This window comes from Suricata suricatta, chromosome 6, assembly GCF_006229205.1.
Source record: "Suricata suricatta isolate VVHF042 chromosome 6, meerkat_22Aug2017_6uvM2_HiC, whole genome shotgun sequence".
NCBI lineage: Eukaryota > Metazoa > Chordata > Mammalia > Carnivora > Herpestidae > Suricata > Suricata suricatta.
Window position 1 is genome coordinate 87,541,348 of NC_043705.1, and position 20,088 is coordinate 87,561,435.

General features: G+C 53.0%; 1 protein-coding gene and 1 long non-coding RNA gene across 5 annotated transcripts in view; one reads left to right on the forward strand and one right to left on the reverse strand.

Annotated features, from left to right (window-relative positions):
* The window catches only part of LOC115294800, a 95,543-nt gene that overhangs the window by 5,023 nt on the left and 70,432 nt on the right, over positions 1–20,088 (reverse strand). For 2 of the 4 annotated variants that reach the window (XR_003910139.1, XR_003910140.1), the window contains exons 2-7: positions 14,163–14,589; positions 11,688–13,582; positions 10,986–11,091; positions 8,190–8,371; positions 4,159–4,497; positions 2,547–2,712 (exon numbers count right to left, since the gene is read on the reverse strand). This is a non-coding gene — a long non-coding RNA (uncharacterized LOC115294800). Of the gene's footprint in view, positions 1–2,546; positions 2,713–4,158; positions 4,498–8,189; positions 8,372–10,985; positions 11,092–11,661; positions 13,583–14,162; positions 14,590–20,088 lie in introns of all 4 variants that reach the window. The other 2 variants (XR_003910141.1, XR_003910142.1) reach the window with 2 other exon arrangements.
* Positions 1,775–12,812, forward strand: STC2 (stanniocalcin 2). Its single transcript, XM_029942840.1, has 4 exons — positions 1,775–1,968; positions 4,066–4,208; positions 6,431–6,642; positions 11,655–12,812. The coding sequence occupies exons 1-4, from the start codon at positions 1,818–1,820 to the stop codon at positions 12,055–12,057; spliced, it is 909 nt and encodes a 302-aa protein (XP_029798700.1). The 5' UTR covers positions 1,775–1,817; the 3' UTR covers positions 12,058–12,812.

The window sequence follows — 20,088 nt, forward strand, 5'->3', positions numbered from 1 at the left end:
TGGAGGGAAGCTCCAGAGGCCCTACGGAGGCCGCAGGACGACCTGACCCCCGCGTCTCCGCACCCCCTCCCCCAACCGTGTCACATGGCGGCCCCAACGAGGCGCGCAGTGCGTCCCGCCGCGGAGACCCAGGGCCGCGTCGCCGCGGGCAGTGGGTGATGAAACTTCTCTGGCGCATTACCGCAGAGGGCGCGGGCGGGCAGTGGGGCGGGGGTGGGGGGTGGGAGCTGGTACCCGAGCTCACCTGTTCTCCGGGAGGAGGGTGGGGACGGCGGGGGAGGGGCGAGGGCGGGCCAACGCGGGTGAGTGCGTGCGGCGGGGCGCACCGCCGTGGCGCTCACGTCCCAGCCCTCCCCCAGCCGCGCGAACCCCCGGAGCTGCGCCGTCGGACTGACGGTGCCCAGAGCAGTTCCTGTCCCCGGCCCCGGCGCCGGGGAGACGTGAGCGTGCACACGTACACACTCAGCGGGGGAAGAGGCGCTCCGAGCGGCGCCCAACTTTCTCCCGGCCTCCGCCGGCCAAGGGAGAAAGCAGCCTGGGCGATACAGCCCCGACCGCGCTTGCGGTGGGTGCTACGACTAGAAAGAAGAGATGGAGAGAATTGCCCCGGGTTTGGTTTTGGGGTTTTGTTTTTGTTTTAACCATTTCCATCGATGATTGGAGAGTAAAAGGAACCTGGACCGGGGCGGCGAGCAGCACTTTGAGAAAATGGAAGAGTGTGTTTGGAGACGCGTAAAGTTGCCTTTCAAGCTCCGACCTCAGGGGCAAGCGATGCTCCACGCAGAGCTGACTCAGGGCTGTCTGGGCCTCACAGCCACCCGCCTGGAAATGATGCAAATCCAGTCGGTCACCTGGATCCCTGCAGCGCTGCCCGGAATCCGTCTGGATTGAGGGAGGGGCGAGAAACTGGCCCCCTAGGTGTTGCACGGCCCACGAAATCCGAGCAAAAAGGGGCAAGATGGGCCAGTTGCTCAGGCCAAGTCCTCTATCTAGTGCTTCTGCTCTTATCTTAGTTTGAGAGTTGTGTTTTCTTTCTTAATGCAAAGCGTCACAAAGGCGGAATTCCCATATGTGCCCACTTTGCCCCCAGCCGTCACTGTGCCCAGGAAACTCCAGTGTGTCAAGGCTCGGGGTTGGGAAGCTCCCTGAATTCCAATTGACAGAAAAAGGAAACTTTCCCAGCACTACGCGGGTGTGATGCGAGCCAGGGACCGCGGGGAATGCTGTCCCAGCGCAGACCGTCCCCTCCCGCCGTGCTTTAGCGGCAGTCGGGGCTGGGCGTCACTTTTATTTTTGAAAGCGCCTTCGGCCATAGCTCTGGAGCATCAGCACACGCGCACGCACCTTCGGCCGCGCTCACACTCGTACACGCACGCAAACGCGTGGCCGCCGCCAGGTCGGCAACTTTATCGGGCGCTCCCAGCGGCGCTCCGCTGCCTCCTGTAGTAGTTCGGCGCAGGCCCCGCCTCCCAGCCGTGTTGTCAAACGGGCCGGGGTCTCGGATTGGTCCAGCCGCTGGGACAACACCTGCTCGACTCCTTCATTCAAGTGACACCAGAGCTTCCAGGGATATTTGAGGCACCATCCCTGCCATTGCCGGGCACTCGCGGCGCTGCTAACGGCCTGGTCACATGCTCTCCAGAGAGCTACGGGAGGGCGCTGGGTAACCTCTATCCGAGCCGCGGCCGCGAGGAGGAGGGAAAAGGCGAGCGAGGAGGAAGAGTGGGAGGAGGAGGGGAAGCGGCCAAGGAGGAGGAAGAGGCGGAGGGGAGCACAAAGAATCCAGGTCTCCGGGAGGGAGGCTTATACCAAGAACCATGTGTGCCGAGCGGCTGGGCCAGTTCGTGACCCTGGCTTTGGTACTGGCCACCTTCGACCCGGCGCGGGGGACCGACGCCACCAACCCACCAGAGGGTCCCCAAGATAGGGGCTCCCAGCAGAAAGGCCGCCTGTCCCTGCAGAACACAGGTAAGTGCGAGCGCCCCCGAGGCCAAGAGCTGCGGAGAGACCACACCGTGCACCCACGCAGCGCACCCCAGGCGTTTTGCTGGTCAGCGAGCGCCCACCTAGTGCAGCGCAAACTCTTGGGGTGGCGCGGGACGTGCAAAGGAACGCGCGAGGCAAGGCTAGGCGAGACTCGGTCCGCGCCGGGCTCTGCGCGCCGGGAATCCGCACGTGCTGGCAGGGTGATGAAATGGCTGGGGCAGGACTTGTTGCTGTCCTCCCCGGGGTCGAGGGCAAAAGAGGCAGCGTCTGACCAGGCCAGTGCGGGCCCCGGAGCCTCCGGTCTGGTGCGAAGCTCTCTGCTCCATCTTGGCCGCCCCTCGGGAGGCACCGAGGGTCCCCGGAGCCGGCTTTCGCCCTGCACCCGGAGAACTCTTCGGAGCAGCAGGCCGCGACAGGACCACTCCCCCACCCCACCCCCCACTCCTCAAAAGATGCCCGACATCCGAGAACTTTGTAGGCCAGACCGATTACATTGTGAACTTGCCCCTTGGGGGCAATGCTTTCCGGGGAGGGGGGAGGGGAGATGGCTCAAAGCGTACCTCTGAGGTGCTGCCGGCTTCTCCCGCTCCAGGGCAGGTCAGCAGGCGACGAAATGGTGACACAGCCCGAACTGTGCGCCGCCACTGCTCCACCGGCTCTTGGCTCACCGGCGTGCTGCCGAGCAGAGCCCGGCGTGCAGGGCACGGGGCTGGCCCTTTTCCCAGCCTGAGAGAGAGAGAATCTGCCTACAGCTCCATTCGCTCGGCGCCCCCCCCCCCACCTCTATGTGGGGGCCTGAAACCCAGCTACAGCGTGCGTGCGCTCACCGCACGAGCGAGAATGCACGAGTGCCCATTAGGGACGCCCGCAGCGAATGAATCGCAGCCCCGCGCGCTCCTGCCGGCGCGCCGAGGCCGCGCGTGGGATCAGCCGGGAGTTCCCCAGCTCCTCACGCGAGCGCCAGAACCCCCGGCCGCCGCCGGGTTCACCCTAGGACCTGCGCCCACCCTTCCCCCTTCCCCAATGCTTCCCCTGAGAACCGAACGTGATTCTCGGTAGTTGGTGACCTCAACAAATACACGCCCCTCATTCTCTCGGTAGATTTAATCTGAATGCGGATTATCTACTCCGACCCCGCCCTTCTCCCAAAATATACTTTTCTGCTGTAATTTTGTGGTTGGCTTAAATCAGTGAATTGGGTAGGGGGGAGGGACGGAAGAGAGGCTTTTACGAGCGGCAGCCTGACAGTTAACTCCCTCAATCTCTCCTTTTGGAGAGATGAATTAGGGCCACGTTCTGCGAAGGAGGGCAGCAAACTCCCGGGTCTCGGGTCTCGGGAATTCTAGGGGATTAAGTGCTATCTCACACCGGATCTCTATTTAAAAGGAGCCTCTAACTGCGACGCTTGCGTTTCTGCAGGCTAGCCCCCATCCGACTCGATTCCTGAGCCATCTCGCAACCGCAGCTTGCCTAGCCTGGTATTTTTAATGCTGATGGCTTGGAGGCGCTGCCTTAATAGGAATTTTGTTTTGATTTTTAGGTGTTGAATCATAAAGCTGAATTGAAACTGCTTTTTGGACGCTGGCATTTGGGGTTCAGGAAGGAAATGGCTGTGATTTAATAGCAGCTTCAAGTTCCAAGTAGAGAAGGGTATTTCATTGATGAAGTACAGAAGGAAGAGAGCAAGCTAATCATCTAAAATCTTATTTTTGTGTGTGAGTTTAGGAAGCTGAACTGTCTTCTGCTTTCAAACTAAGTATTTCCACAAATACTTTAAGAAGATGGAAAGGATGAAAAATGGAGTGCTCAGACCTAACTTCTGATTGTGATTTTTGTAAAGTAGGTTTGGCTAAGTTTTTTTTACAGATAAAGTATTTACAAGTAGTGACATTTCCATAAGTACATTAAGTGATGAAATTTTCTTGCCCTGGCTTTTTAGATCCCGAAATAGTCACTTCTAACTTTATCTTCTTGAATTTTCTCTTAGTCATTACTGACTTTTCTTTCAGCCGACCTCTCTGCATTCCCCCCAGCGTGCCTGAAAATTTCGTATACGTTTGTATATAATTCTCATTTTAGCGGAAATCCAGCACTGTTTGGTCAACGCTGGCGATGTGGGGTGTGGTGTGTTCGAATGTTTCGAGAACAACTCTTGCGAGATTCGAGGCTTACATGGGATCTGCATGACTTTTCTGCACAACGCTGGAAAATTCGATGCCCAGGTAAAAACCACATAGAGCAGATGTTTTAGGTTGGCGTGGCGTGATCGAAATGCTCACGGTGAGGACTCGTGAACAGATTTCCTTAGCTGACCTTCGTGGTGTGTTTTAGCATTTGCAAGAGACATTCTTGGGGTACAGTAGGATGCCAGGCTCTCCCCACTCCACTCATGGGGTCCTTCTCTCCTGAGCTGTCAGGGAGGTGAAATCCTTCTCCACTCTTAAGCTGTGTCTACACAGGTAGAGTAGGATGGAGAGCAAGTTGAGCAAGTTGAACAATCTTCTGAGTATTCTTAGGAGAGAACACAGAAGTCATAACAAATAATAAACATCTTGTAAGGGTACATACTATGTCTGGCCACCCAGATGGCCCTACAAATAGTAGGTTGGGGGTGGAGGGGAAGAACAGAGTCTCCAATTATACATCCCAAGACCTGTTTTTACCTACTAGGAAAGAATAAATGAGACACAGACTTCATAGAAATTCATCATCTCCAATGGGTGTGTGAACAGGCTACATGGATAATTTGGCATGTGGCATTGGGCTCACCTTTTCATGTTCTCTCCCAACCCACTCTCCGAAGCCCCCTGATGGTCTATCTCATCAACTTCCTCTCCCGCTGCATCGGAGAGTGGGGGACAACGTTTGGATGAGGCCAACAGGTTAGGTGTGATTTATGAATGTCACCGGCCATCATCTACTGACATCCTGTAGAGAGCCTGACAAAGCAATGCCTGGGAACCAGAAAGGGATGCGACGGGCTGGCAACCTACCCTACAGAGGATGTGGGGTGGCAGGAGGGGAAACAGAAGCCAGGGAAGGAAAGAGTAGAACGTTTGAACTCCTCGAGGCTCCCTAATAAAGCATCCCTTCTGGATTAACTGGAATTACGAAACGTAATAGGAAATCCGGAGGAAAGATGTGTCCTGAAGGGCTATCCCACAGGATGTCGGGGAAGAATACCAAAACAGATCACCGCAGCCCTCAAATATATTCATCTTCCTTTTTCTCTCAGCCAACAGGGGGATGTTCTCCAGTGCAAAGCATCCCTTTCAAGCTGGTTCTCAGCATGTCACTACTTCATAGACTGGCACACCCTACCCTCCATCCTATTTGGCTTTCCACTGGAAAGCAAAAGGGACTTCAGGGAGGTGGCTTTTCAGTGACGTGACACTATGTGTAGCCATTTCAGTTGCTTCTTGAGGAAGAACTGAAATAAATGCGCTGGCTGACTTCCCACTTCCACCCTCACCCCGTTTACTTTCTCAGCTCGGTTGCTTCCAGGCCTGTCTGAGGGACCTCTCAACCGACAGCTTGTTCTCTAGGATTGGGGGAATAGGGGTCCCTAGGTAGGTAGCCCATATGCCTCCCTGCCCTGAGATGTTGATAAGGGACCTCGGCTTGCCTCCACACCCCCAACAGCTGTCTCCTTTCTAGGATAAGAACAATCTAGTGGGGTTGCCAGGAAAGAGGACTGTGGGCCAGATGTATGCCTGGCTGCCTTAGCCACTCAGAGGCAGGGAGTGTGGGGGAGGGGCTGTCAGCTGGGCAGTTCAGACTCCAGATGCTGCCAGGCAGTGTGCCAGGCAGGCCTTTTAGAGGCAATAATCCTAACAGTTTAAAGGAGTCGAATCATTTTCAAAAAGGAAAAGAATGCTCCTCCTTAAAGGCTAGGAGGAGACAAGGGTATGGGCTGGGGGTGGTGGGAGGCACTGAGACAAGACAAGGAGGCACAGATGGCACCCGGTCTTGATGTCATCCGTGGAATAGGAGGAAAAAGCAATGATGTGAGACTGGGATGAGCAGACACCTTCTGCTTGGGGAAAACTCGCTGGGAGTTCTGGGTTTACATCTGGCCAAAGTCCCCTTGGGTTCCGGAAAAGCTGCCACCAAGCTGCCAACACTGGGGCTGCCTTGAGGACAGCCAGCCACGGCAGCGCCCGGACAAGGGAAACTAGTAGAGCAGCTGGGGAGGAAGGAGGCAGATTTGCTAAGTCTCCCGAAGTAACATCCTTTTTGGCCAAATGCCGGAGGTATCCTGTCATTCGAGACCCACCTCCTGATGTGGCGTCAGCCCATGACCTGCATGGACATCCGTGTGAGGCAGGACCTTAAGGTTCACGACATTGTCACACAGACCCAGTGTAAGCCTGAGAAGGGTGGACGTCTAAGCTTATAACAGGATCTTGTCTCTTCTGCCCCACTCTGTCTTCTCTGTTCCCAGGGCAAATCGTTCATCAAAGATGCCTTGAAGTGCAAGGCCCACGCTCTGCGGCACAGATTCGGCTGCATAAGCCGGAAGTGCCCAGCCATTAAGGAAATGGTCTTCCAGTTACAACGGGAATGCTACCTCAAACACGATCTGTGCTCTGCCGCCCAGGAGAACACCCAAGTCATGGTGGAGATGATTCACTTCAAGGACTTGCTGTTGCACGAGTGAGTGCTGCCCCCACGGGGGCCATGGGGAGGAGGGCCCCTCCCTGGGCTGGTGTTAGAGGAGTTGGAGGGGCTTGTTGTTAGAGGCCGAACTCCTCCCCTCAGATGGGAAAGGTTGCACTCAACCTCAGAAAGCTGCACTGACTCCCCTGGGAGTCCCTTTCCTGCTGGCCTTCAGGAAAAGCGAAAGAACTTTCCACCATCAGTTTCAAAAGCATAAGCAACAGAAACAGAAAACATGTGACTAAGCATGAAATGTGTAGGAGTCAGAAATAATATGCTTCGCCTTCCCATCAGCCCAGATCCCAACAGGTCTGAATATTCCAAGTGGCCATGGAAGGGCTCAGACAGCTCAGCACTAGGAACGTTTGTTGAGCATTTACTAAGTGCCAGGCATCGTGCTCAGGTGTTTCACACAAATCTTCTCCTTGATCCTCACAGCAGCTCTGTGAGTGAGGTGCCATTCTCGTCTCCATTTTATAGACTCAATGACGTGAAGGTCACACAGACAGGGAGAGGCAAAGCCAGGCAGCCCAGCCCCTGAACCTTAAACGCCAAAAGCTGACAGCAATAGCTTTTTTCCCCCTTGTCTCCATAGCCCTCTTTCCCTCAAAGGTCCATTTCACCTTCTCTAACATGTTAATGCCCTCCCAGAGGACACACAAGACCGATGTCAAAAACTTACCAACTAAAGACCTTTATGCCAGAGTGGGTAAATAGGAATTCACTTAAGTAAAGTGCAATAATAAACCCAGGACATCTTCCTTAGGAAAAAAAAAATCCCATCTGTAAGACCCTAAACTTCACACAGTTGCTCCTAACATGAAGCATGGGCAGTGGCTTACGATGGCCCCTTCCCTAGCGACTTAGGCCTCCGCCGGTCTCTATCTGTATAATTTTATGAAATCGTCCTTCTCAGTTGGGGCCATGGCCTTCCCCCAGCTATGTCACTAAGCAGGCTGCTCCCACCCCACCCACACCACTGAGATGACAGAGGCTAACCGTCACCTGTCACTTCCCAGATATCTCTCAACACTCCTGCCACCATGTTGGAATTACAAGATTTGCCGTGAATCTCCGCAGGCAGCTCTTACCAAGAGCAAAATAATGTTGTCTTTTCCTCTGTCACACTAATGTCCACTAAAATATCTACCATTCTTCCAAACGCCTGTAAGGAAACCAAGCAACCACAGCTTCTACAACAATAACAATAATGACAATAGCTATCATTCTGTGAGTGGGCCAGGCCTTGGTCAGGACTTTACCTGGACTATCTCACATACCTTTCCCAACAGGGCTACCCAAGAGAGATCACTATCCCCATTAAACAGAGAAGGAAAGGGAAGCTAAGAGGTTAAAGATCGTGCTCTGAGGTTTGGTCCCTACTTTCCAGCTTGGGAACTGGCAGTATATATGACGAGCACTGGTTATCAGGAAGAGACATCAAACCTTCTCGCTCCAGACCTGCTCTCTCCCCCCTAGAATTGCTAACGGCTCACCATCCCCCAGATGTAAGCAAGAGTTTCTCCCTTTTCTCAAATACGCACCCATTACACGAAGAGCACTGTGAAGTCCTCTTCCTCCAAGTTGTCTCTGGAAGAGGCAAATGCCCCGTGGCTGAGAGGCTCCTGAAGCTCCTTTGTCCTCAGTCCTCTGTCATCCACTATAGATAGTTTGCTGGCCTCCGGGATGGATCGTGGCCACCAGTTTATACATCAGGAATACATTCCTGGAACGCAAAGGAGACTTTGTCTTTTTCAAGATTGGAGAAAACTCTTGGGGAAAACTGAAGGTTTGGGAGGGGGTTTTTTTGGTTTGTTTTTTCTGTTGTTTTTTTGTTGTTGTTGTGTGTTGTTTTGTTTTGCTTTGTTTTTGTCCCCCCTGGAATTTAAAGAAGGAGTAAAGCACCGTGGCTTTTCCGGTGCCGCCTCCGTGGAAACTTAGCCCATGGAGGCATGAGATTTTTACTTCCAAAGCACTCCTTGATCATTTAGAATGAACACCTAGCCCTCCACCCCAGCCCACTCTGGGAATGCAGGTGGCTCACCCTGGAAGTTAGCCCAGGCCTCTTTTGAGAATGCCCACTGTGCCTTGCACGCAAGTCCTCTTTCCTCATGCTAAGCCAGCGCCTCCCGGAAGTGGGTCTCACCCAACCCCAGCTCCCCGCAGACCCCCACTACCCCCTCTTCTGAAGGCGTCACTATGCAGGGCATCAACTTGAACTTCAGGCTGAATTGACTGAGTTGTTCTTTAACTTAACTGATTTGGGTACAAAGGATCCTGCCAGCCCCCAAATATCAAGAAGACCGTCTAAGAATGTGTAGCATTGGTCACAGATAGGAAAATGAGAACTGAATTTGCTTTTTCACTTTAGAGAAGAAGAAATCACAGTCACTGAAGAATCCACATCACCCCCATTCCTCAACCCGACCCCCATCCACTCCCAAAACACTCAGGTTTCGTGAAAGTGGCTCCCTTCAGGCTCTCGGCTCCCCTCTGCTCCTCTCACCCCTTTCCACCCCACTTTCTCCATATCAACTGCCTTGGCTACCACACACCCTGTCACTGGGTGCTGGCAGCCTCCAGGCACATCCCCCTCCAAGTATTTTTAAAAATCCTTTAGCCTTGCTGACACCCAGTTGAGAAAGCTGGGCTTTGTCATTAGACACGGGCTGAGTTTGCAGCCTGAGAAGGCACCACGCCAGCTCGAAACACGGCTTAGATTAACACACACCCCTCCCCATGGCTCACAGCTTTCTCCTCGGGAGAGAGCGCCAAGGGCAGGAGAGAGTGTGTGCTAGTCCAGCCTTCTCAGATCCGTCTTGGGGTTCTGAGAGCTCATCTGTCAGGCAAACTGCCCGGGTAAAGGAGGCCAGGAGGCAGCCTGTACATTCCCAAGAGAGCCCTCCCCTTACCCTGGGGCAAGAAACTTGAAGAGCATCGGGTTAGTCCCAAAAAGAGAGAGAGTCTCAGCCCCTACAGTTTGCTCATCGAGCCCCAGAGAGTGGCAGGTGCAATCAGGGGCTAAAATTCTGATGCTGCAGTAGCAGATATATTCCATGACCTTGAACTCCCTCGGGCAATCAGTTGCCAGTTGCCAAAAGACGGAGGGAAACAAGCCTGCGCTAAACATTTCTCCTGTGTTGCCCCCTGCGCTCCTCTGCTAGCCCGAGAAGAGGAGTGTTATCACTATCCTTGTCATTGCTGGGGGCCTGCCTTAGAGAGTTTAAGCACCCTGTCCATCAGCCGTGCACAGACTCTCTGACTCCAAAGGCATCAAGTAGGCCTTAAAAGGCAGCTTGATCTCTATCAGCCAGAACATTCCTCTTCTCTGTTCTCAGCCGGCTCTAGGCCTTCCCAGCCCAGAAGCTTCCAAAAACTACTTTCTCCTCTCCCCCGCCCTCCCCCCGCCATCTCCATTTTTACATCTATGACATGAAGACAGTTCAATCAACTACAACTTGAGGACTAATTCATAAAAACGGCAGTAAACTACTTCACAAGTCCTAAAACACAATCTGCTCTTCGTGCCTAGCAACAACTGCCAACTTGCAAAGAGGAGATTATGTGGGCTAAAATGCATCCACCCAGGTGGCCCAGGCTTTCAGAGGGAAGACGTCTTGCCCCTTCTTGTAAATGATCTCCTGTTCCAGGGTGAATGTCCTGCCCACGGTGATGGCCCAGAGCTGCACAATGCTCACGGTCAGATAGATCCGGAAATACTGCCAGCCAAGGACTGCTTGGGAGTGCCGGCTAGCCACACGGGACACTCCATACCCTCCTGGGGCATTTTAAGGCCAGGGAGATGTAAGAAAGGTTCAGTGAGTGACCATGAGAGCCCACTGCTGGGGACATCTCTTACCAGATAGGCCCATAAAAGCAGACCGTCTGCCTTTGGCACATACCTCCCACCCCATGTTGGCACGACAGGGTCATTCTTCCACCAACACTTTTCCTAAAGAACGACCCAGGGCAGCAGGACGGCCTGGGTAATGCTCGACCCCTCCAGAATCGAGAGTGTTTATCTCACAGAGGGCTGGCACTCATGCCAGGACACGGGCTCCTCACAGCCAGCCCTCCCCTCCAGTCCCAGGCAAGCCCAGGGAGGAAGAGTAGAGATGCTTGGGAAGCCACTCCCCCTCCTCAGCCACTACTACCAGGAAAGGGAAGATCCCAGGGTCTGCCTCCCACCCTTCTCCACCTGTCTCAGACCCCTCCAGGTACAGATGGAATTGCATGCAGTACCTTCCAGAAACACCCTTCTTCATCATGAGCCTGCACCAGGGGCAAACACAGACATGGGGAGAACAGCTTCCTGGGGGCCTCACTTAGAGAGGGCTTACCTGGGAGAAAGGCACCAAGCGCAAAGCCAGCAGGCCCCACCTGACGCCACGTTGCAAGAGGGTGATGGGGAGTTCCCCAGCCCCAATTTTGATGGCTTCTCCTCCCCTGCCAAAAAAGGAGTCCTCAGTTTGGTATTTCAGACCCTTTGCCATTTGCCTAAGTATTATTCCACTGGTCCCCAAGACACTTCACTTCTCCTCCAGCTAAAAAGCATCCCCTAAGCGTGCCCTGTGCTCCTTTCCAGCATTCACACGGCTGCCCTTCCTGGCAGCCTCCCCCACCTTCCCCAGATGTTCTTCCTTTTATTGTTCACACCTGTAAATTGTCACTGGCCCTTTTCCTGGTGGTAGGCTCTAGCCTTTCTCTCTCCAATGCCTGGCATGGAGCCTGGTACGTAATGGCTACCTACCAAACGGTGGTTGAGGTCAGCACCTCACAGGATGTGTATAAAAGCTTGAAGCAATTCCAGAAAGCATTTTTACCAAACTAAACCCAAGCCAGGCATTGGCTGTGTCTGTCATGCCTGGTATCACCACTACTCTCTGTGGCCCATTTAGGACTGGTTCCATTCTCATTCTCTCATTCTCATTCTCTCTCTCTCCCTCTCTCCCCCTCCCTCCCTCTCTCCCCCTCCCTCCCTCCCTCCCTCTCCTGCTTTCAATCTCTAGACCCTACCTGGACCTGGTGAATCTACTGCTGACCTGTGGGGAGGAGGTGAAGGAGGCCGTCACCCACAGCGTTCAGGCTCAGTGTGAGCAGAACTGGGGAAGCCTGTGCTCCATCTTGAGTTTCTGCACCTCAGCCATCCAGAGGCCCCCCACAGCGCCCCCTGAGCACCAGCTCCAGGCCGACAGAGCCAAGCTCTCCAGGGCCCACCACGGAGACATAGGTCACCACCTCTCAGAACCCAGTAGTCGGGAGACAGGCCGAGGTGCCAAGGGCGAGAAAGGTAGCAAAAGCCACCCAAACGCCCATGCCCGGGGCAGAGCAGCCGGCCATGGGGGCCCCGGAACTTCTGGAAGCAGCGAGTGGGAGGAAGAACAGTCTGAGTACTCTGATATCCGGAGGTGAAGCGAAAGGCTTGGCCGGGAAATCTTTCCTCCATGCCGTCCATTTTCTTCTCTATGGACATTCCAGAACATTTGCCATTAAAGAGGGGGGATGTCACACGCAGGATTTGGTGGGGATTGCAGACTTGATGAAGGCGTGTGCTAGCGGAACGAACAGGTGAGGCGGAGATGGCCTGGGCGGCAGCGAGGTCCCGGCTCCGCCCTGGGGGTTCCACACGTGCACATCCTGAAGTGAGCGCGCCACGCGGCCTCCTTGCAACTTTTGTCCTCTTTCCATCCGTGGAGCCACTGGGTGGCGGCCTGCGGTTTGCTCTGCTGTGGGGGAGGTGGGCCGGGGAAGGGCAGGGGTCGGCAGGCCTGCCTGCTGGACCTCGCACTTGGTGCTGGGCCCCCGGCCCCGCAGCTTCCGGTGCTGTCTTGGCAGGGGGTGGATGGATTCCGATGCAGGGGTGAATGTGAACATCGAGCGAGCGGGGGAGTCAGAAGGGTGGAGAGGAGACAGCCATGTGGGCGCCTGGTGCCAAACGGAAATTCAGTTTCTTGCATGGGACCTTGAGGTTTGGAGCTGCTTGGGACCGGGAGGGCAAGGGGGGTCTGTGTGTAATTTCTGAGCCATTGTGCTGTTGGGGGCCTATGTCCCAGGGAATGGCCCCCGTGGTTTGTATATTAACCACTGCTTCAAATCTCGGTTTCACTTTTTTATTTATCCAGTTACATCTACATACCTGTCGTCTAAATAAATGGCTTTCAAACAAAGCAAGTGGGTCGTTAAAACCAGCTCAAAGGAAAAAAGGAATATAGCCCATCGTTTGGGGCTGTTTTTTATTTTTCTTTTGAGTGCTATTTTAAAAGGAATCAAAGAAGGACATACCCGTACATCTAAGTGCCTGGTGTGGGCTTCTAGCCGCTCAGGACAAAGCACACACCTGGAGGAAAATGCACCCACGAGGAGTACGTTTGACAGATTTTCTTTAGCATTCTGTTACCTCACCTTGACCCTCAGCCAAGATCGATAAAGCCCCATACCTGAAGCTGGGAGGCCAAGTTGGAAACGTGGCTTCTGGGTTTACAGGATGGAGAGGGGGAGAAAAGAACGAGGAGGACCATGATTCCCAGCGGGGAATGCTGACCTTTTACATAAATGGAGGTGAGGGACAGGATTCTCCAGATCCAGATTGGAAATTTAGCAACGAAGAAAGGAGCCAAAGTGGACAAAAGACAGAGGAGGGACAGAAGTAAAAATCCAAGGCAGGGAGGGAGAGCATAAAGGGTCAGCGGTGGGGTTCTTGTGACTTGTTCAAACTGTTCCCTAGATAGGCCTTCCCCACTGGGTTATCACATTAAAGCTCGTCCTTTCTTGCAGCCAGGACTCAAATAGAAGGCCAGTATTACAAAGAATAGATGGGTGTTCTGGGCCAGCTCCTTCTGGAGCAGTGGTCAGCAAACTTTTTCTGTAAAACTCCGGACAGTAAATACGCTATCTCCAGTGTGGTGGGTCATGTGGCTTCTGTCACACCGACTCAGCTCTGCAAGCAGGCAAACATAGACAACGCATAAGAAAGAGGCTTGGTCCCACTCCGGCCAAATTATATTTAACAGGGACCCAACTAGATTTGGCTCTTGGGCCTGAGTGTCCCGATCCCCCATTCTAGTGAATTGGCAAAAAAAAAAAAAAGGAAGCATCCTCCATCTATGCCAGTTTTTAGCTCTCCCTCAAAGCATCCTGAGGCCAGAGATAGAGAAGCTAAATTTATCTACTCTAACATAATTTGTTCCAGGGAATGCCCTGACCCAAACCCGGCTAGTAGTAATATACCCCAAATCCAATCTCCTGGGTTCCAGTTCCAGCTGGAAGGTCATCTCCCCGATCTTTCATGATGCATACTGGAAAGAAACCATTTGGGTATGGGGGGGGGGAAGGGGACAAAAGGCTGGGAGAAGCACCCGAAAGAGCTGGAGCTGCAGGAAGCAGAAGAGATGGTACACTTGAACCAGCTGCCCACGGGGAGGGGGGAGGGGTGTGTCAAGCTCTGCCGTGGGAACCGAACCTAAACCATGGCCATCTCATGCCGGGGGCCACTGCAGCGCGTGGACTGTTTGACTCACGTCACTCAAAGACTGAAGCAATGGCATTCTCCCGCGTTGTGGGGTCAGTTGTGTGTTCGTGGGCCCCTGGGCTGGATGTGTGAAAGGCTTCACTTTATATCTTCCTCAGCGTAAAGGTGTCACGTGTTCGCCTACTGATGTCCCATGTTGCTTCCATTGTAAATATTTGTCATTTGTATTTATTAGCTCAGTATTTCTCCCCCAGGCATCAAATTGCTTATGATGTTCATTTGAACCCCTTCACTGATCTCTGTTGTATATTTTTTTATACGACTGGCTTGTTTCTTCTCAGAAGTCATGTAGATCTCATTTCCTTCTGGTTCCTAATGTTTTGAAGCAGACGATAGTATTTATTGCGAAGGTTCTTTTGCTCGAAATGGAGTAAAGTCCAAGTTCCTGTAAGAGTTGACAGAGGCATTTGTACAATCTAAAATGTAAGCAAAGAAGTCATTAAAAATAGACACTCAGCTCGGGCTTCATACTTCATACAAATTTACTCATGAGCCTTCCTTTAAGGAAGGATGTGGATTTCCAAATAAAGATACAGTGTTTATTTTGAGCTTTGCATCTTAACAAGATGATCTGAACACCTCTCCTTTGTATCAATAAAGAGCCCTGTTCTTCTGAAAGGAGGGGACCACCCGAGTACAGCAAAATGCTGACACCTGAAACCGAATAAAATAGAAAACACCAGCCCAGAGCTGTAGTCGTACTTAGACACACGCACACACAATGAGAGTAATTTAAACTTGAACCAAGTAAAAGGCTTTTCTAGAACAACTTGGAAAAACAATGCTACCAGGGCCCATTTCCTAAGGAAGAACAATCTCATCTGATCTCAGAATTGGCACAACGGGAGCTTGCTAAGTCACCATGTCGGTCTCTGTTATGGACTTAGGCAGCAGAACCTGTACACTGTCACATGGCATTATTTTTCTTCAATCATTAATAAAGACTTTAAAGAAATGGCTTCCCCTTGAGTCAGTGTTACTGTGTGAGCGCACTTTGGACATCCGGTGCACGGAGGGGAGGCTGTGAGCAAGTGAGCTTCTGAGTCTGTTTAAAGTGCCAGGCGTTCCCTTCTCAGGGAGAGAAACCAGGTGAAGATGAGCAGCCTGGACTCCCTGTCCAGCCACTCTGTCCAAAACACCTCCTGAGCCACCAGCACAAAGAGGAAAATGCACTCCATGCATCCTGCCTAGAGGCTCCAGGCCCTCTGGTCTCCCCCGTGAGTCTCCCCTGTGGCCTGGCCACCCTTTCTTTCCCGCTGAGCCTGCAGCAGGTGCCACCAGCAGGACGGCTCGCTGCCTCCTCCCCAACTGCTCTTCACCTGGCTCCCCACGGGGTGCACACCATTGGTGTGCCTACCACGCGCCAGGTACTGCACTATGCATTTTGCACACGGTATCTCATCCAGACTACATCCTACAAGTAGTGGGTAGAAACTGAGATAGGGGAAGGTCAAGCGGCAGGTCCCAAACCCAGCCTTGTGGCGAGTGAGTGAGAGGTCTGCACCCAAACCCAGCCCTGTGACTCTTAAGCCCACCTGCTTCTCCCTTCTTCAGGCTTAGAATGTCCACATTTGATTTCTTCTTAATTTAAACCAATCACTAGTATGCCCACTTTAGACGAGGCTTAGAGAAAGAATAATTATACTCTTATATTTATAGCACCTCTGAGGAGCTCTGCTTTAGCACAGAAAGGAAAATTGTTGCCCTCACCTTTCCTCTCAGCAGAGACTCAAATTTTGGTTCAGATAAGGGAGAGCAGGAGAATCACGGAGTCCCATCCCTCTTCTGTGCACATAGCTAGTTTTTTTAAAGGTTCTCTCGGGTGCAGCTGAGGGGAGCTTTGGGGCGTGGCTGGCTTTTCCAGAGCCAGCTAGAACTCTTTCCAGGAACCCCACCCAGTCTCCAGCTCTGTCTGAGAAGCCAGGCTCCCCTGAAATCATCACGGGCATCACCACCCTCCTCATGACACCTGCAGTTTCTATTATGTGCCCCCCATGCACTTTACAGGCATTATTTCTGAACCCCATTTTGCACATGGAGAAACTGATGCTCAAAGGCATCTTAATATGCCTGGAGCTCATCACAAGGCCTGCGGGCTCTGGAGACGGCATGCCAACCCCCCGAGGGCACACTCTGCTCAGTCTTATTCACAGTTTCTCACCCCGGATGTGAAAACGTGGGTGAAATTCACCGCGTTCAAAGATGGCGGCTGGCTCTCCCCCAGCCCTCACGACTGCCCCCATCCATCAGTTCAGGAATTATTAGACTGTGGGAGGAAGAAGGCAAAAGGACTTCCAAGTATGCTGGTATTTAAGCAAAGTTTCCAAAGGAAGCTGGAGCTGCGCGCCCCAAAATCTGGAGACAGAAATCTGAATGTGTTCTAAAGTCAACACAAAGGAAAGCCCCCTGCTGAGGAGGGGACAAGCCTTGGCCAGGGAACAGGTTTCATGTGAAATTATTTTTTTGTGGGCAGAGAAGAGAAGAAAAGAGCAACAGAAGCCTTGGGCTAGGAGTCATGCGTTGCTGCTTGCATAAGCAGCTCAAAACACACACACCGAAAGTCACTCCCCAAAGAGAACGGAAAAAACTCACAAAGCCAACCCCAGCTGATGCACGAAATGGGCCCCACCGGGATGAACCCTGATGCCCTGCTCCACAGAACTCAGGCCCCGCGGCTCTTGAGGGCACACGTCTGCCTTGTCAACACTGAACATCAGGTCTGCCCAGGTGAACTAGAACTGGGAGGGACAAGAAAAGCTCCCCCAACACACCCAAGGGATTCTAGGAGGCAGCGCAATTGTTCACAGGTGCAGAAGAGAATCAGCCATTCCGTTTTTCATTAGACCGTTTCCAGGCCTTTTTACAGCTCTTCAAGTTAAGGGGAGTGCCCACATGCATGAAAATAAGTGGCATGGTAACAAGGGTGGGGACCGCCCACCTGCTGGCCCTCCCGAGCCAGGAATGATGCTCAGCAAAGGACCGAGGGTGCCACAGAGAGAGGACTTTGCGCAGGAACAATGACCAGGCCCTCGAATGCTGCCCTAGTTGTGTACTGCTATATTGACCAGCTACCCCCAAAACTGAGTGAATCATTCCAATCACTTTAGTTGGCTCACAGTTTTGTGGGTCAGAAATTCAGAAAGGTCTTGGGCCACCTGGGTGGCCCAGTGAGTTGAGCCTCCGACTTCGGCTCAGGTCAGATCTCACGTTCATGGGTTCGAGCCCCACATCGGGCTCTGTGCTGCCGGCTAGCTCAGAGCCTGGAGCCTGGAGCGTGCTTCCGGTTCTGTGTCTCCTTCTCTCTCTGCCCCTCCCCCTCTCATGCTCTGTCTCTCTCTGTATCAAAAATAAATAAAACATTTAAAAAATTGAAAAAAGAAATTCAGAAAGGGCTCAGTTAGGTGGTTGGTTTCTTCTTATCCACGTGGCATCAGCCAGGGCAACCAGGGCTGGAGGGTCCCCTTCAGGATGGTGACTCGGTGGCCCCTGGCCTCTCTGGTCTTTCCATGTGGCACCTTATCCCCCCAAGACCTCTCAAAGCATGGCTCTGAGAGACAGACAGTGACTGGCTTCCCTAAGAGACCTTAGAGAACCCTGCAGCACCTTCTTCAAATCCAAACTAGGGTTGTGACTTCATCCTTGGTACTAGAACAACTGCAGGACCTGAATGCCATGAGGGAAGAGGCCATGTCACTGGCACACACTTTCCTGTCTCCCCTGCAGCCCAGCCATTGCACTGAGTGAACGTGTATGAATGAGTGTCTAAAAGAGTGCCAAGCTGTCAAATCAGATACATTTCAATTCACTTCTAAAGCAAATACATCCTTCTGTCCTTGTAAGAAGCATCAACATGTCATAGAATCAGTGAGTGGGTATCAAAATTGAAAATCACTGGGAAGCCTGTGATTTGGAATCAGGAGACATATAAAGGACTACTGATCCAGCCCCGTACTTGTCTTGTACTAAGTCAATCTCTTTCTCTCTCTCTCTCTCTCTCTCTCTCTCTCTCTCTCTCTCTCTCTCTCTCTCAGAACTGAAAAAATAAATCAGGACTGGCCCTGAGATTTTGGCAAATCTGTTAAACTTTCTAAGCCTATTTCCTCAGCTACAAAAATAAGGAAACTGACATCTCCCCGGCTTCCCTCACAGGGGTCAGTGAGGATAAAATAACTGAAGCTGTACCAGGGTCACAACACATGGGAAAGTCTTCGAAGCCCATGAAATGCCCTGTAAATGGTGGGTGTTCTTTCTCCTGGCCATTTTGGAAGGCTTCCCCCCTCCTGCCAAGAGCATGGACGGGCCGAGCTGCCCAAGCTTTCCACTGTCTCAGCGGCTCTGTGAGGTATGAAGGGGGTGACCAGGGCAGTATGTGGGGGGGTGGGGGGTGACATGGTGAGAACTTCCCTGAGCCAGGCATGAGGGTCAGAAATCAACTAGGCAGAGACCCTGAGCAAGACCCAGCCCCTCTCTCGACGGGAGAGTGGGCCCTAAGCTGCTCCTGCCAGATATGCGTTCCAAGGGGCACTCCGAGTGGCAGGCTGGGCCAGATGGCAGCGGCGCCGTGCTAGGGAGCGGAGGGCCTTCCTGTCAGACTCTGTCTGCAAACCTCAAGGCAAGGTACCCTCAGAAAAGCCAGTTAATACACCTCCTTAATGAGAAAGGAAAGCAGAGGCCGACAGAGACGAGGGAGGGAAGAGATTCAGGGCCAGAGCCCACTCCGCTCCGCTCCGTGCCAAGGCTCCCGAGAGTTTGACATTTGGAAAAGATCTGGCCTGGTGGAGCCAAGGATTTGGGACAGGGCTCCTTCCGGCTCCTGGGAGTGTCAAGAAGAAGAGAAGGAGGAGGAGGAAAATGACTCAGCTGAAATGAAGAGAAATGTATTTTTAAAAAGCAAAATGATGAAAGGCACAAAGGAACAAAATGGAGCCCCAGGATAGGGTCCAAATGCCTTCTCGGAGTAAATGGGACGCATCTGCAAAAAGCTGAGGGCTCACTGGGGTTTCTAAACCCAAGAATAACACCAGGAAAATGAAGAGAGTCCTCGGGGCCTGCCAGGTCTATGGTCCCCAGGGGCGGGTGCCCACCTCTGCAGGAAGAGTGCTGAAAGCCACCCAGCAGTGAGGAGGCTCCTCCACACTTTTGATTCTGAGAATGCAGTGAGTTCTGTGACCGAGGAGTTGGGTAGAAAGGTGACCTCGGGCTCAGTCACACAGCGGGGGGCTGGCATGTGCCCTGTGATTCGTCCCTCGCTCTATTACATTCTCGAACCCATCGGGGGACCGCGATGGAGGGAGGGGGAAGGAGGCATCCTCCCCAGGGGTTGACACAATTCCATCTCCTCCGACAGCCAAGGTCAGATGACCCTGATTGCAAAAGCTTCATCTTGAAACATTCAGTGGAGAACAAGCGCGATAATGAGAAGAGATGCGGGAACTAGGAGAAGCCCCAGCTCTGTGTCTCCCTTCCCTCGGGTCAGCCATCAAGTGCTGGGTTCACCACGGGGCTCTGCCTCCTGCCAAGCATGGAACTCCGTGGTTGAAACTCACATTTCTAGAAAAGTGGGAGAGGGGGGTTAAGAGGAAGAGTTCAGCTCAGGATGGCCCAAGAACTGCAAACCCTCACAGGGGCGGGTCAGCCCTAGCAGCCTTTTAAGCGTGTCCCAACCTCCTCTTACCCAGAGGCTCCTGTCACTGGGGAAACCATCAGTATGTGTTTTCCTGGGAGAATGTACAGCAGGGAGGCCAGCCTGGCAGGGGGTGTGATGGTGGGTCCAGAGAAGGAGCCCAGGAGGAGTCAGCTGATCAAGCCCCAGTGCCCCAAATGTCCTGAAGTAAGAAGCCTGGGGGTGGGGGGAGGCTCCCCTGCCCCTTGTGAGAAAACTCCCTGACTGTATCCCCTACATTCTGACAGAAAAC

What these genes read in the sequence shown, in the direction of transcription:
- STC2 (XM_029942840.1), top strand. Translation starts at nt 1,818, where the DNA reads ATGTGTGCCGAGCGGCTGGGCCAGTTCGTGACCCTGGCTTTGGTACTG. An exon ending in CTGGAAAATTCGATGCCCAG is followed by an intron (nt 4,209 to 6,430) that starts GTAAAAACCACA and finishes CTCTGTTCCCAG; the next exon opens with GGCAAATCGTTCATCAAAGA. An exon ending in AAGGACTTGCTGTTGCACGA is followed by an intron (nt 6,643 to 11,654) that starts GTGAGTGCTGCC and finishes TTCAATCTCTAG; the next exon opens with ACCCTACCTGGACCTGGTGA.